Genomic DNA, 13696 nt, shown 5'->3' with positions numbered 1-13696 from the left:
CAGTGTCCATGTATCCATGCATCTATCCATCCATCCATTTCCTCGAGACAAACTGTTGAACTCACAATCACACCTATGGGCAATTTAGAGTCTCCAATTAATGTTGCATGTTTTTGGGATGTGGGAGGAAACCCGGAGAAAACCCGCACCGGCATGGGGAGAACATGCAAACTTCACACATGCGGGGCCGGGATTGAACCTGAGTCCTTAGAACTGTGAGGCCAACGCTTTACCAACATATCCACCGTCCTGCCCCATGCAACTATAGAGCCTCAAAACCAAGAATGTATTACAGCAAATGTCCTTTATTTCTCAAAATATAAAGCTTTTGTACAAATGTCCTCTTTGATTTAAGTCCAAAAAAAAATGGGATCAAACAACCGCAGCAACAAGTTCTATTTGTTGCTGACTGCTCACATGATAAAAAAAAAAACCACACACAATCTGTACATGGAGTTCAAGGAGGTCACTTGGACTTTGGGGGATCTCGGTCTTAATAAAGCACCGATTGAGGAGGCCTGTTTCGGTATTAATGAGATTTACTGATCTCATTGCGAAAAAAAAAATTTGCTAAAACATGTTCACGTCTATGAGACATAATTCATTTTGTTAGAAGAGAAATTAGAGCGGAAAACACAGATTTTTATACACCAATAGCAACAAAGTACTTCAAAGGACACTTGTCTGTTAGTGTAATCCTATTTGGAGAGACAAATTAAAAAGTAATCGACATTGAAATATCATAATTGTATCCACAAAGGTCAATCAGAGCCTTTATGAGAGTTGTGCGAACCATGTGAGCTGTTTGTTTGGTTGTTTAAATGCTAAAAAAATCATCAGTTAAAATGACCACAACATTACAGGTCTCTCTTTAAATCATCAACACAAACAGAAAAAAAAAAAATTGTAAAAAGCTGACAGGCGAAACCGTCAACCAAGATGAGGGTCTCTGTGACCTTTGGCCTACTTCCGTGAGCCGTCACCCTGCGAATCTGCACACAGACCGCGAGACAGGCCTCTTTGTGTGCCCTTTCCCCGCCGCCAAACAATGCGCCGCTATCAAGACGGACACAGAGGATCCATTCATTCGCAGCTGGAACATCTGAATGACCAAACAATCGCGACGATAGAATCACGGCTTGATACTCAAATTGAAACTTGCTTGTGTAAATATTGATTTACATCTTGTGACCAAACTGGTTGGCCTATGTTAAGAAAAGGTCTTAACAGGCACTTTTTTTCGTTGTTGTTGGTGCTGCCGATACAAAAAAAAAAATGTCAGGAGACACAATACGTATATATATTATCTTAAAAGACACATAAACAATATTCATAGGTCGGGCCGCTTGCCTTCTAACTTGTGTTGTCACTCCAAAATCTTTCCATAATACAAACTTGCTCACACCCTTATCCCTTGCTGATGCTGACACACGAAACACAAAGACCTGTTCTTACAAATGGACCTTGGAGAAAAGATACAATTACTGGCTCGTGATCGGACTTCGGTAACGACAACGCGCAGAGGAAGGTGTGGATGATGCACACTTTTATATTTCAGTGCGTCTTGGTTGCATAAGAAGCTACGAAGTAGTCGTCATCTCTGTTGTAGACATGGATGATGGCATGCTCTACAGGGAGTCCTCGGTCTACGACTGAGATCTGTTCCTACAGTAGCGACTTAGCTCGAATTTCGACTTAAGTCGGATTCCACCATTAAAGTCAGAATTTACATCAAAACACTTTGTATAAAAAAAAAACAAATACATTGAAATAAACACAATGATGTACTTGGCATTAATGCTGAGAGGTGGATGGACAAGAAGAATGGGAGGCTGTGCTTAGCTCTTGCGAAGGAACCTGGTCCTCGATCCTCTCCATCTCGATAAGTATCAAAGAACCTCGTTTTGTGATCATTGTATCCGACATAGGAACGGAACCATTCATCACATGTGCTAAAATACAGGCTTTGTTTTTAATAATTGTCGCCACGGTCGACCGACTGACGCCTTGCTGGTGTTGCTGTCTCTCCTTTCTCCAATCTTTTTATGATCTTGAGCTTCGTTTCCATGGCAATTCATTTTCTTTTGGCTGCGGAAGCGTTGCTAAAAGACACGCCTTTCTTCTTTGGGGCCATAATGTCTAAAAAGGAGGGCGAAAAACCTGACGATACTCCCAGCGCGCAAACACAGACAAGCATTAGCCAGACAAAATGGCGGACAGGTGACGGGCGTTTTAAAGTCGAAACGTCTTAGGTCGAGACTGTCTTAACCCAAGGACTCCCTGTACAAGCAAGTTCTCAACTGCGCAACCTCACTCCATCAAACACTACTTGGATGAACTACAGCAGAGATTGTGAGCCATCAGTCCCTCTCTCCGGTCCAACATCGATGATATCGCAGCTGGATGAACGGACAAAAACAAAAATCCACTCCTACATCTTTCAAAAAGTCTTCCGGAAAGGTCGAAGTTGTATAGTCGCGAAGAGACTAACTCCATATGTTCTCCTGTGTCCGCTTTCTGTCTGCGGAACGTCCGCATACTTTTTGTTCATACAGTACAGATAAAGAAAGCCTCAGCAAGTCTGCACCTGGCAACTGAAAATAAGCGATGACCTCATGAGACGCAAAACACCTAAATCGGGAAATGGATGCGCGTCACGGTCAAGCGCAACGCCAAAAATGAGAAGATTTACGGTTCTCTTCACGAGACACACACTCGATATCCTCAGTGCAGATGCAGCTACGCCGTTAACTTCCCGTAACACGATAAGACTGATTATTATCTCTTGGATGAGCATTTTCTTGATTTTCTTCAACATTCCATTCAACTACCATATGTGGCGCAACAACCACTTTTAGCATTTAACATTGGTTTTTGGTTTCTTGTAGTCCATTTCAGAGACAAAAACAGGAACTGTGCGCCTGACTTTGGTCCAAACCCATTTACTTTCAAAAACTTCTATTTGGTACGATCCCTGTTAGAAATGTCCAGTTTCAGACGGACCAACCAGATAACTGGATTGAGCTCCAACACTATGTAAACATACTCAAGTGGTGGAAGAGGGTTCAAAAGAGACTCCCCACTATCAAGTGCAGGAAGAGAATCTTTCAACATTACTCTTCTAGTTCAAATCCGCCTCATCTGTCATCTGTCTACTGCTTCGAGAAGTCAATCCCAGTACTTCCCAACAATAGCTCTTGCTGAAGTTTGATTGAGTCAATTCAGTCATGCAAATGTCCTCTTGGTATTTTTCGGTGCTCGTCCGGTTTCACGTGATAAGACAAATGTAAATTTGGTTTCCATCCAGGAAAAGGTTTGACTCAGACTCGGTTAAATGAGAGCAGAGAGTCCGGGTTGGAGTCCAAGTGTTCCGGGACAGCAGTCTGGAGTGCTTCACGCCACACAGCAGTACCTTTTCCACCACGACTTGGACAAACTCTTCATCTTGTCAGGCGTCTGCATTTGCTTTGTCCGACGTTTCTGCTTCCCTCTGGAATGCTTCTGGGAGCTGTGGCTCTGCAGGCTGGCCAGTATGGCCGTGTCAAACACTTCTTTCAGGTTCTTCTGGGTTAGCGACGAGCACTCCACGTAGGCCACGGCGCCAATCTCAGCCGCACAATCCATTGCATCCGCTGGGTCCACGGGTCTCTCTCTGTACTTCGCTAGATCTATCAAAATCTGTAAAAAATAAAATAAAATTCCCATAATTTTCTGTACAGTACACTACTCACAACAGCTATTTAACTTTCTGGGGAAATTTCAAGATGAACCTAAATTGGATTATAGTGTAATTTTTCCCAGTTAATGCAAATTCTGATCGTGTAAAGCCGAGTAAAAAGGTACTGAAACATCAAAAAGTTTGACATGTGCATTCAAAAGTTTAAAGAAGGTCAAAAAAGTTTATGGTGCATTTTCCGTTCATCCAGAAATTCGATGCGAATGCCGACAATTTGGATATTTTTGTGTCTAGTGTTCACGAATATTACACACAGGTTCCTCGGCCTAACATTACAAGTAAACAGCGTAAGGTGCGTAGTTTCAATTTCGTCAACTTGACGTTCAATGAAAATGGCGGCCCAACCTTGACGTCTTCCCGGAGGTCACACTGAGTCCCAACGAGAACCAGCGGCGCGAAGGGAGCATGCCTCCGGATCTCGCTGATCCACTTCTCGGGGATGTTCTGGAAGGAGACGGGGCTGACGACGCTGAAGCACAGCAGGAAGACGTCCGCGCTGGTGTAACAGAGCGGACGCAGCCTGTCAAACTCATCCTGGGGGTGGGGGGGGAGGCACACCAGTACGGCGTCACCGAGAGGTCACACAAGAGTGCCGTAGTAGTTTTGGGGGTGTTTGGAAAAGGAGAGGAAATCGCAGGAACATATGGAGGAAGCGGAATAAGGTGAGAAGGAGGAGGATGAGCTTCCTCATTTGATATTTGAGAAAGAGGTGTGGTCTATTGCTCCTTACAGCTCGATCAAACCTCCTGACATAAGTGTGATTAAAATCACATTTTATCCTCCCTTTTTGTCCATGCAGTGGTCATGGTGGATCGCACCGATAGGGAGGATAATGAAGATGAGCGCAGCTCCTCTTTGAGCTAATCACAACGAATACTTGGCATGCTACGAGGCTACTTGATACTTGATTTCAGGAAAACAGCTGCAAACGCCAGGCCTGACAACGATTTCCCGGCAAAAGCGCACATCGTCAGCTGGTTTCTTGAGAAAAGACCAACGCTCAAACCCCCGCGACTTCTCACGCCGTGTTAAAACTTGAAAGGCGCGTGCAAGTGTTAACAAATACGGTCACAAGAAATTCGAAGACGGCAGGAAAATAGAGGAAAAACGATGAGTTTAGACCGGCTTGGGAACAAAACACAGACGGATTGGGGTTTTCCTCTCAGTGTCAGGGGCATTGTCTTGATTACAAATAAAGCTACAGGATGCATGCGTGTGCACGTGTGTGTGTATGTTGACATTCATTACCTGCCCAGCTGTGTCACACAGTTGAAGTTTGACTGGCTGCCCGTCCACTGATACCACCGCTGTATCCACAAACACACATACACATACACATTGTATGAAATACCAAATAGTACTTGTATTCACACGATACTGTCAAAATATTTCCACTCAGAGGGTAAAACCGTCCTTTCACATGCGCTCTTGATCATCGCTAGTGATCCACTGGCATTTGATTCATCCATCCATTTTCTTCGCCGGTTATCCTCACGAGGGTCACGGAGAGCGCTGGAGCCTATCCCAGCTGTCAACGAGCAGGAGGCGGGGTACACCCTGAATTGGTTGCCAGCCAATCGCAGGGGACATGGATACAAACAGTCGCCTTCACAATCACACCTAGGGGCAATTTAGTGTCCAACTGATGTTGCATGTGTTTGGGATGTGGGAGGAAACCGGAGTGCCCGGAGAAAACCCACGCAGGCACGGGGAGAACATGCAAACTCCACACAGGTGGGGTCAGGATCCAACTCGGTTCCTCAGAACTGTGAGGCCAGTTTATCCACCGTGCCGCCCCATTAGATTCATATTTACTAATTTATGAGGCAAACAGGTCCGCATATTTGCATGTAAGTTCGCATGACATTAAAACTTGGTAAATTGGTATTTTCAGACCTGATCTGTGAAGCATTGTTTCATCTACAGCATTGGTCTCAATTATTAATTAAATCACATTTTGAATAGGACCTCGCTTTTTGAGAAAATTTTGTCTAGATGTATATAATATTGCTCAGCTTTTATTCGGAGCAAACTTTCAAATTCGTGCCAACAAGTTTGTATCCTGTTCCTGATTAAGTTGACACATACGCAGGAGGAAGATGGAACATTCCATTGCATGAAAAGGGAGGAGGAGCAGTCGAAATGAGCAAAAAATATAACATAATTTGATGTTTTTAAGTGGGTTGATGTGTGCCCTGCGACTGACTGGTGACCACTTCAGGGCGTAGTTCACCTTTTGCCAGAAGTTAGCCGGTGAAGGCTCCAGCACTCCCGTGACCCTTGTGAGGATGAGCAGCTCAGACAGTGGATGGATGGATGGTAATATTTGATTGAAATTGAAGAAAACTATATTCATCCATTTTTGTGAGTTATATGGGCCTCATTTGGTTGCCTAATGGTAATTCTGCCTTTGTGATCCCAAGTACTGCCTGCCTCGCCTTGTGCTTTATTTACAGATTATGCATCTATCCATCCATTGTACCGCTTATCCTCACTAGGGTTGCGTCGTGGTGGACAAGAAGCGGGCAAAACCCTGAACTGGTCGCCAGCCAATCGCAGGCCACAGATAAACAAGTAACAATTCCAACCCACATTCACACCTACAGGCAATTTCTAGTCTTCAATTAACATATGATGCATGTTTTTGGAATGTGGGAGGAATCCGGAGTGGCCAGAGTAAACCCACGCAGGCACGGGGAGAACGTGCAAACCGTGCACAGGGGGGGCCAGATTTGAACGCGGGTCCTCAGAACTGTGAGGCGGATGTGCTAATCAGTTATTCACCACGCTGCCGGAGACTAAATAGTTCGCACAAATACTAAACACATTCAGATGATTATGGAATTTTACCATGAAAAGTGTCTGAAAGCATTATATTGGATACGTGAGGAGAGACGGGCACTTTGCAATTACAAGCCTCATCAACCAGTTAGTGCGGGACTGCGCAATACGAGGGCAGGCTCAGCTGCTCAATGCCGCACTTCATGTCCATTTCGACAGGAAACATGCAAATCCAGCAATTTTGACAAGACAATCGCCCACATTATTGAATGAGCAAAATCAATTTCAAGCACATGCAACAGAGCTTTGCCTTTAAAATCATAAAATAGTTCAAAGAGTAAAAAGAAGACGAGCAATCGATTTGTTAAAACGATGAAAAATAACATTAAACATGTAACGCAAATTTACACGGGCAATGAAATCAATTGTATGCAAGCAAACCACTCTATAACATATATACAGTATATATATCCATCTACTTTCTTTGCTGCTCATCCCCACTTGGGGGGAGTGCTGGAGCCTATCCCAGCTGTCAACGGGCACGGGGCGGGGTACACTCTCAACTGGTTGCCAGCCAATCGCAGGGCACATGGAGCCATACAGTCGCCCTCACAATCACACCTTGGGGCAATTTAGAGTGTCCAATTAATGTTGCATGTTTTGGGGATGTGGGAGGAAACCGGCTGGACTACCCGGAGGAAACCCACGCAGGCACAGGGAGAACATGCAAACTCCACACAGGCGGGGGCGGGGATTGAACCCTGGTCCTTTGAACTGTGAGACGCCACAGTTTACCGTACCTCCATATATATATATAAGTTAAAATAATAATATTATTTATATATATATATATATATATATAAGTTAAAATAGAGCAGATATTCAGTACTGGTAGCAGAAAAAGTTGAAGATTATACATCAGCAGTTTGTGTTCCGACTATGTCAACACGAAAGTTCTTTTTCTTAGCAGGTTCAAGTGGACAGCGGGAGCTCGAGCCATCGTTCTTACCCGAGAAGTTGTCAAACGCAGTGGGGACATATTCGGTGGGGTAGCCGTTGGTGGTGTAGCTGACCACCAGGCTGGTTTTGCCCACAGCTCCGTCCCCGACCAGGACGCACTTCACCCGCCTCTCCACCGCTCCGGCGCGCCGCGCCTTGCTCGAGCCCCCATCCCGACCCCTGAGCCTCCTCGGCGGGACGGGCGGAGCAGGAGACACGGGCGCTGTCTTCGCAGGCATCTGGCACGGCCAAGAGGGAGACATGCAGCCGCCCTACGAAGAGTGAGTGCCGGGGCGACGGCCACTTCTCCCTTGGACCATTTTTTTTTTTTTTTTTGCTATCTTCCGGGCGGGGGCGCGTTGACTATCTACTCTTGTTTAACTTTCCGTGGCTTGTGCGAGGACAGCCTCAAAACTACTCCTGGTCGCGGAAGGGCAACGAGTCCGTTTGAAGCTACATTGTGACTTCTTGAAAAAGTCAGTGTGGATTCGAAAGAGAAGACATTCTGTGGAAGTGTCGGTCAGATCCAGGATCCACAGCCCCCAAACTGAACTCCCTTTCACATGACATCACTCCGTGGGTGTGTGGACCGGGAGAGAGAGTGGGAGAGAGAGAGAGAGAGAGAGAGAGAGAGAGAGAGAGAGAGAGAGAGAGAGAGAGAGAGAGAGAGAAGAGGGACTTTATTGGGTAACACTTTCCCCCTGTCACCTTATTTGTGTTCTATGATTTGCCCCCCCCCCCCTTTTTTTTAACAATTTCACCTCACGGGCCAAGCCAAAAGAAACTTCCCTTTTTACATCGTAATCAATTAAGAAGGACCTGGATGCATTTTAAAGTTTAAATACGGAGGTATTTTTTTAACACGCATAGGTGTTAAAAAAATATCTGTGAAATCTTGTCTCTATTGAATGTAAACTATAATTCATTTAAAAAGAGTAGTGAGAAAACACTTTTGGTTGTTATGGTTCTCAAATGTTTTTTCCCCTCAAAATTACTTTTTTTTTGTACAGTATTTGTTAAAGTGGAAACCAGCACAAGGCACTCGTTTTATCATAGATTTTTACAACTTTTGCGGGTTGGAAGCACATATTTACTTCGGGGCAAAAGTTTACAAAATAGCAACAAATTGTTACTTATAAATTTGACTGTTGCCCCCCACTGTGCTATTTCTGGTTAGAAGCCGCATAATAATAAAGGTAGAATCCATCCTACTTTATCTGTTTTTTTTTAGTTTCTCTTACACCAGAGCAATCAGAAAACTCACTAAATATTGTGCCCAAAACACTAATTTCGCAAGTTTAGTAACAATTACTGCATGCACTTTTTGTGAATTACTCACTTGTTGTTAAACGACGAAGGATAAATATTGAATTTAATTCAATCGAATTTGATTAAATTGCTCTCAATTCAACGGGTCATACACACCTGAAACGAAATAATTCCTTGAAACAAATTAACTTGATAACTATCACCACAATCAGTCTAAATTTTCATTATTAGTAAATTATATCATTATCTAATGAAATTACGTTTTATAGTATGCGATACTAAGCAAAGCCAAAAGTTTTGATAGCAGAACTGATTTTTTTTTAACCAGTGTTTCTACACGGACGTATTTCCGCATTGGCCCACGCATGTGTTGACGAGCGAGGTGTTGTGTCTCGCAGCTGTTTTTATTATTATGTTTGTATATAAGATCGCATGTAGACAACATGTGTTCATCGGAGGTCGTCTTGGGTTTTCTGGACGACGCGGAGCCTTGGAGGCTCCGCTCGCCGCAGTTCCCGAGTAAAGTCGGCGGAAAACCGGCGTGGCTTTGCCAGCGAGGTCCGCCTTCGCTCTCCCGACTGGAGTGCGAGACATGCCGCCTGCCGATGGCTTTTCTTCTGCAGGTTAGTTACTCAGTTTCGGCGGCGGATCAAGTGCATTCAAGTCGCCCGTGGGGACATTTTATTAAAATTTCACGTCGGATTTCAAGCAAAACCGCAAAAATTGTTTATCAAGCGATTCAAGCTTAAAAAAATAGCATAATTTTTTGTCACATTTAGCTTCAAACTACATCTAAAAATGAATATTTGAGTCACCTTTTTGTACATATACAACAAATATTTGTCATCTTGAATATCCACCAATTTTCTGAGCCGCTTATGCTCACAAGGATCACGGGAGTGCTGGATCCTATCCCAGCTATTTTCGGGTAGGAGGCAGGGTACACCCTCTAGTGGTCACCAGCCAATCGCAGGGCACGTAGAGACTAACAACAGTCGCACTCTCAATCACTCCTAAGGACAATTTAATTATTATTAAAATATTAACATGCTTCTGGGATGTGGGAAAACCAATGCAGGTGTGGGAAGAACATGGAAACTCCACACACGCGGGACTGGGATTTGAAACCTGGTCCTCAAAACTGTGACGCCTATGCTCTTATCAAATATACCACTGTGCCACCACATGTAGGTATCTGTCATTTTTAATTGAACATTAGCTGTAACGTTTAATATTTGCTTTGAACAAAAGAAGGGACTCCAAAAATTCACAAGTGTTTTAATACATTGTAGCTAAATGTGAGAAAATGTTTTTTTCCGCATGAGTCTCTTCCAAACGGCACCCACTGTATTAGGGATTCACTCGATCATTACAGCGGTACCTCGGTTTTCGAACGTCTCTGTTTGTCGTACAAATCGGTTTTCGAATGAAAATTTCGGGATTTTTTTGCTTTGATTTTCAAATGAAAATTGGAATTCGAACGCCCCGACAAGCTGACCCACGACGATTTGTTATTGTGCTTTCGAACGCACCCCCGAAAAAAAAAAAACGGAAACGACGTAATGCGCGCGACGCAACCAGTTGACCCAAACACTCCTTTTTTTTTTTTTTAGGCTGAGAACACATTATTTGACTTTCCATTAAATGTAATGGGAAAACGCGCTTCGGTTTGCGAACGTTTCACTTTTCAACCGGCCTCCTGGAACGGATTGTGGTCGAGAACCGAGGCACCAGCGTGCTTTATCGTTGAAATGACGTCACTCTTTTCTTCAGGTGTACGCTCCAATCTCCGGCCAGGACCGCAGTTTCCACCGAACCCTCTTTGTGTTTTGTTGCAAAACGGCAGAGTGTTATGCTCACAATGACAACCAGTGTGTGAAAGGTACGTGGACGCGACGGTGAGGCTTCCTTTATGATCTCCTCTCAGAGCAATGACCGCAATATGTTTTTTTTTTTTTTTTTTGGCGTGTAGTTTTCAGAAGTCAGCTGCCACGGAGGAATGAGTTCTATTCGTATGAGCCCCCGCCAGGTTTGTGAATTGTAATCGCAAAGTCTATTGTGTGTTTTTAAAACTGGAATATTGCATTATTCATGGCCATCTGAGAGAAATGTTATGACAAATTATTTGAAACAAATTTTCTTTGTCAGAACATACCTTATTTCCGCGGGGAAAAAATGGATCAGGTTAGTTATTTCCCCAATGACATTTTTACCCTATCCCTTACCCCAATTGCCTAGGCCACATTGTTGTTATGACTATGAAAGCTTAATAAATGTGTAATAATCACCTCATCGTAGGACATAGACACAACTGCCCATACATTTCATTGTTATGATGAATATATTTGAAATCAGCACCCACGGAAAATATCGACAATCAAATCTAAATACTGTTGTTTAATTTATGTTAAAATATTTGGTGGGAAGAAAATATTTGCAGGCGGCACGGTGGGGCAGCCGGTAAAGTGTTGGCCTCACAGTTGTGAGGACCGGGGGTTCAAATCCCAGCCCCGCCTGTGTGGACTTTGCATGTTCTCATGCCTGTGTGGGTTTTCTCCGGGCACTCCGGTCTCCTACCACATTCCAAAAATGTGCAACATTAATTGGACACTCTAAATTGCCCCTAGGTGTGATTGTGTGTGTGGCTGTTTGTCTCCATGTGCCCTGCGATTGGCTGGCGACCAGTTCAGGGTGTACCCCGCCTCCTGCTGGTATAGGCTCCAGCACTCCCCACGACCCTCGTGAGGATAAGCTGCAACAAAAATGAATGGATGGAAAATGTTTGCAGTACTTCTAAAAAAAAAAACTATAGAAAATTGCAATTTTGGTACAGATTTTTTACCAAATTGAAAATAACATATCCACCTTGCAAGAAAGATGCGCCTGATTGACTGAATCCGGTACCCCGGGCCCTGGGCGGGACATGATTATTAGAGAGATGGCTATTGTTTGAGGAAATATGGGAATCATCTATGTTATCCCTCCTCTTCTCCTGCCCATCTCCAGAAGATGAACCCCCTACAGACTTGGACCCGGACCAGCGCGTGCTGCCCGTGTCCGGAGTTAAATTGTGCTGGGTGTGCGGTTGCCCCGGCAACAAAGCCTGCTCCCGCTGCCACGCCGTCACGTACTGCGGCAAGCACCACCAGACGCTCCACTGGAAGCACGTTCACAAGAAGGAGTGCGGCGGTCCAAAAGAACCCGAGGCCTCTGGGTTTCTTTTCCCGGAGTTTGAGCTTTTAACCGAGGCGGAGGAAGAGGAGGACCGTGGCGAGGGTGGCGAAGAAAATGACGAGACGGCCGTCGTTGACGACAGTGCAGACTGTTCCTCCTTAGTCGAAAGTAAACACTTCAATCGTCTGATCATTCTAAATTTGTCGCAGTATTTTAAAAATGTGCTATACTGTAGTCATTGTCTGGGATAGGCTCCAGCAACCCTTGTGAGGATAAGCGGCTAAGAAAATAAATGGATTGAAATTTATGATCAGGTGTTTGTTTTTTAAACTACTGCAATACAAAGCAAATTTCAATTTATGGCAATAATCTATTTCCTATGTACTAAACACTGTTTCTTGAGCCATGATCATTTTCAGTGATGTAAATAATACTTTTCTTACATATTCCAAAGAAACTTTTTTTTTTTTAGTGCTAGCAGAAACGGACTTGGAGGAGATGGCTATGCACGAGACCGAGGACAACAAACTGTTCCAGCGCTTCAAAAAGAAGATTGCACCCGAGCCACAGCAGGTCGAAAGCACTCTGCAATGTTGACGGTGGACAAACGTCCCAGTTTTGTCACCGTTTGCTGTCTGCACAGGTGTTGCGCTACAGTCGGGGTGGCTCTCCTTTGTGGGTTTCTTCGCAGCGCATCCCTTCAGATCCAGATATCCCAGCATGCAAGTGTGGCGCCAAGAGAACTTTTGAATTTCAGGTTTGTTTGTCTTTAATGTAAAAAAATATGTATATATATTCTTATGCCGCTTCAAACCCCTCACCCTCGGGTTGTGTGCACTTGTCAAGGTGATGCCCCAGCTGTTGAACAGTCTACGTGTGGACTCCACAGGTGCCAGTATTGATTGGGGAACTCTGGCTATATATACCTGTTCGGTCAGCTGTAACCATGACGACCAATACTGCCTTGAGTTCATTTGGAAGCAGGACTTCAGTTCAGACCAGCAAGGTCCAATTGAGCGACCATGACATCTCGTGCTTTGGCAAATGTACATTTTTATTTTTACAACTGCCTTATTTTCCTTTCACTTAAACGTATTTGTCTACAGATACAATATAGGGATCCTTAGTTTATGACAATACTGACGTCACCACAATGTAATGAACGTGTAATAAACTGGTGTGTTACTGTTTTTCATTAATTTTGTAAGATAGATGTTAGTGATAGACCGGTGATGCTCACCTGGTGGGTTGGGACCCAATAGTGGCTTATGGATTCATTACGGGTGGCACGTTGGGGCAGCTGTAAAGTGTTGGCCGCAGAGTTCTGAGGACTGGGGTTCAACTTCCGGCCTACCTGTGTGGAGTGTGCATGTTCTCCCCATTTCTGCATGGATTTTCTCCGGGCTCTGCGGTTTCCTCCCATGTCCCAAAAACATGCATTCATTGGAGACTAAATTGCCTGTAGGTGTGATTGTGGTCTGTCTCCATGTGCCTTGCGATTGCCTGGCAACCAGTTCAGGGTGTACCCCGTCTGCTGCCTGATGACTGCTGACACTCCTCCCGTGACCCTCGTCAGGATGACCGGCTCAGAAAATGGATGGATGGATTCATTATTGGTGGGTCCCAGGCAGTAAACAAAAAAGGAAAAGGAGTATGTGGGTTATGACTAACAATATATGAGTGTTTTTCCATTTATATTCGTGGGGTTTCATGAAAGTACTCTATTTACCGTAATTG

The 13696-nt window shown here is 44.3% G+C and overlaps 2 protein-coding genes across 2 annotated transcripts; one reads left to right on the top strand and one right to left on the bottom strand.

Moving 5' to 3' along the window:
- Positions 1-289: 289 nt before the first annotated feature.
- On the bottom strand, positions 290-8186 carry rhoua (ras homolog family member Ua). The gene is made up of 4 exons (XM_061814279.1): positions 7527-8186; positions 4985-5043; positions 4082-4270; positions 290-3678 (listed from the first exon to the last, which is right to left on the bottom strand). Exons 1-4 carry the CDS (start codon positions 7777-7779, stop codon positions 3394-3396), a joined length of 786 nt encoding a protein of 261 aa, XP_061670263.1. The 5' UTR covers positions 7780-8186; the 3' UTR covers positions 290-3393.
- Positions 8187-9110: 924 nt separating this feature from the next.
- On the top strand, positions 9111-13158 carry pdcd2 (programmed cell death 2). The gene is made up of 7 exons (XM_061814277.1): positions 9111-9408; positions 10559-10667; positions 10758-10814; positions 11792-12127; positions 12432-12532; positions 12603-12716; positions 12806-13158. The coding sequence occupies exons 1-7, from the start codon at positions 9229-9231 to the stop codon at positions 12983-12985; spliced, it is 1077 nt and encodes a 358-aa protein (XP_061670261.1). The 5' UTR covers positions 9111-9228; the 3' UTR covers positions 12986-13158.
- The last annotated feature ends 538 nt before the right edge of the window (positions 13159-13696 follow it).

This window comes from Syngnathoides biaculeatus, chromosome 3, assembly GCF_019802595.1.
Source record: "Syngnathoides biaculeatus isolate LvHL_M chromosome 3, ASM1980259v1, whole genome shotgun sequence".
In the NCBI taxonomy this organism is placed as follows: Eukaryota; Metazoa; Chordata; class Actinopteri; order Syngnathiformes; family Syngnathidae; genus Syngnathoides; species Syngnathoides biaculeatus.
Note: the sequence above shows the minus strand (reverse complement) of the source record. Positions and strands in the feature narration are given on the sequence as shown.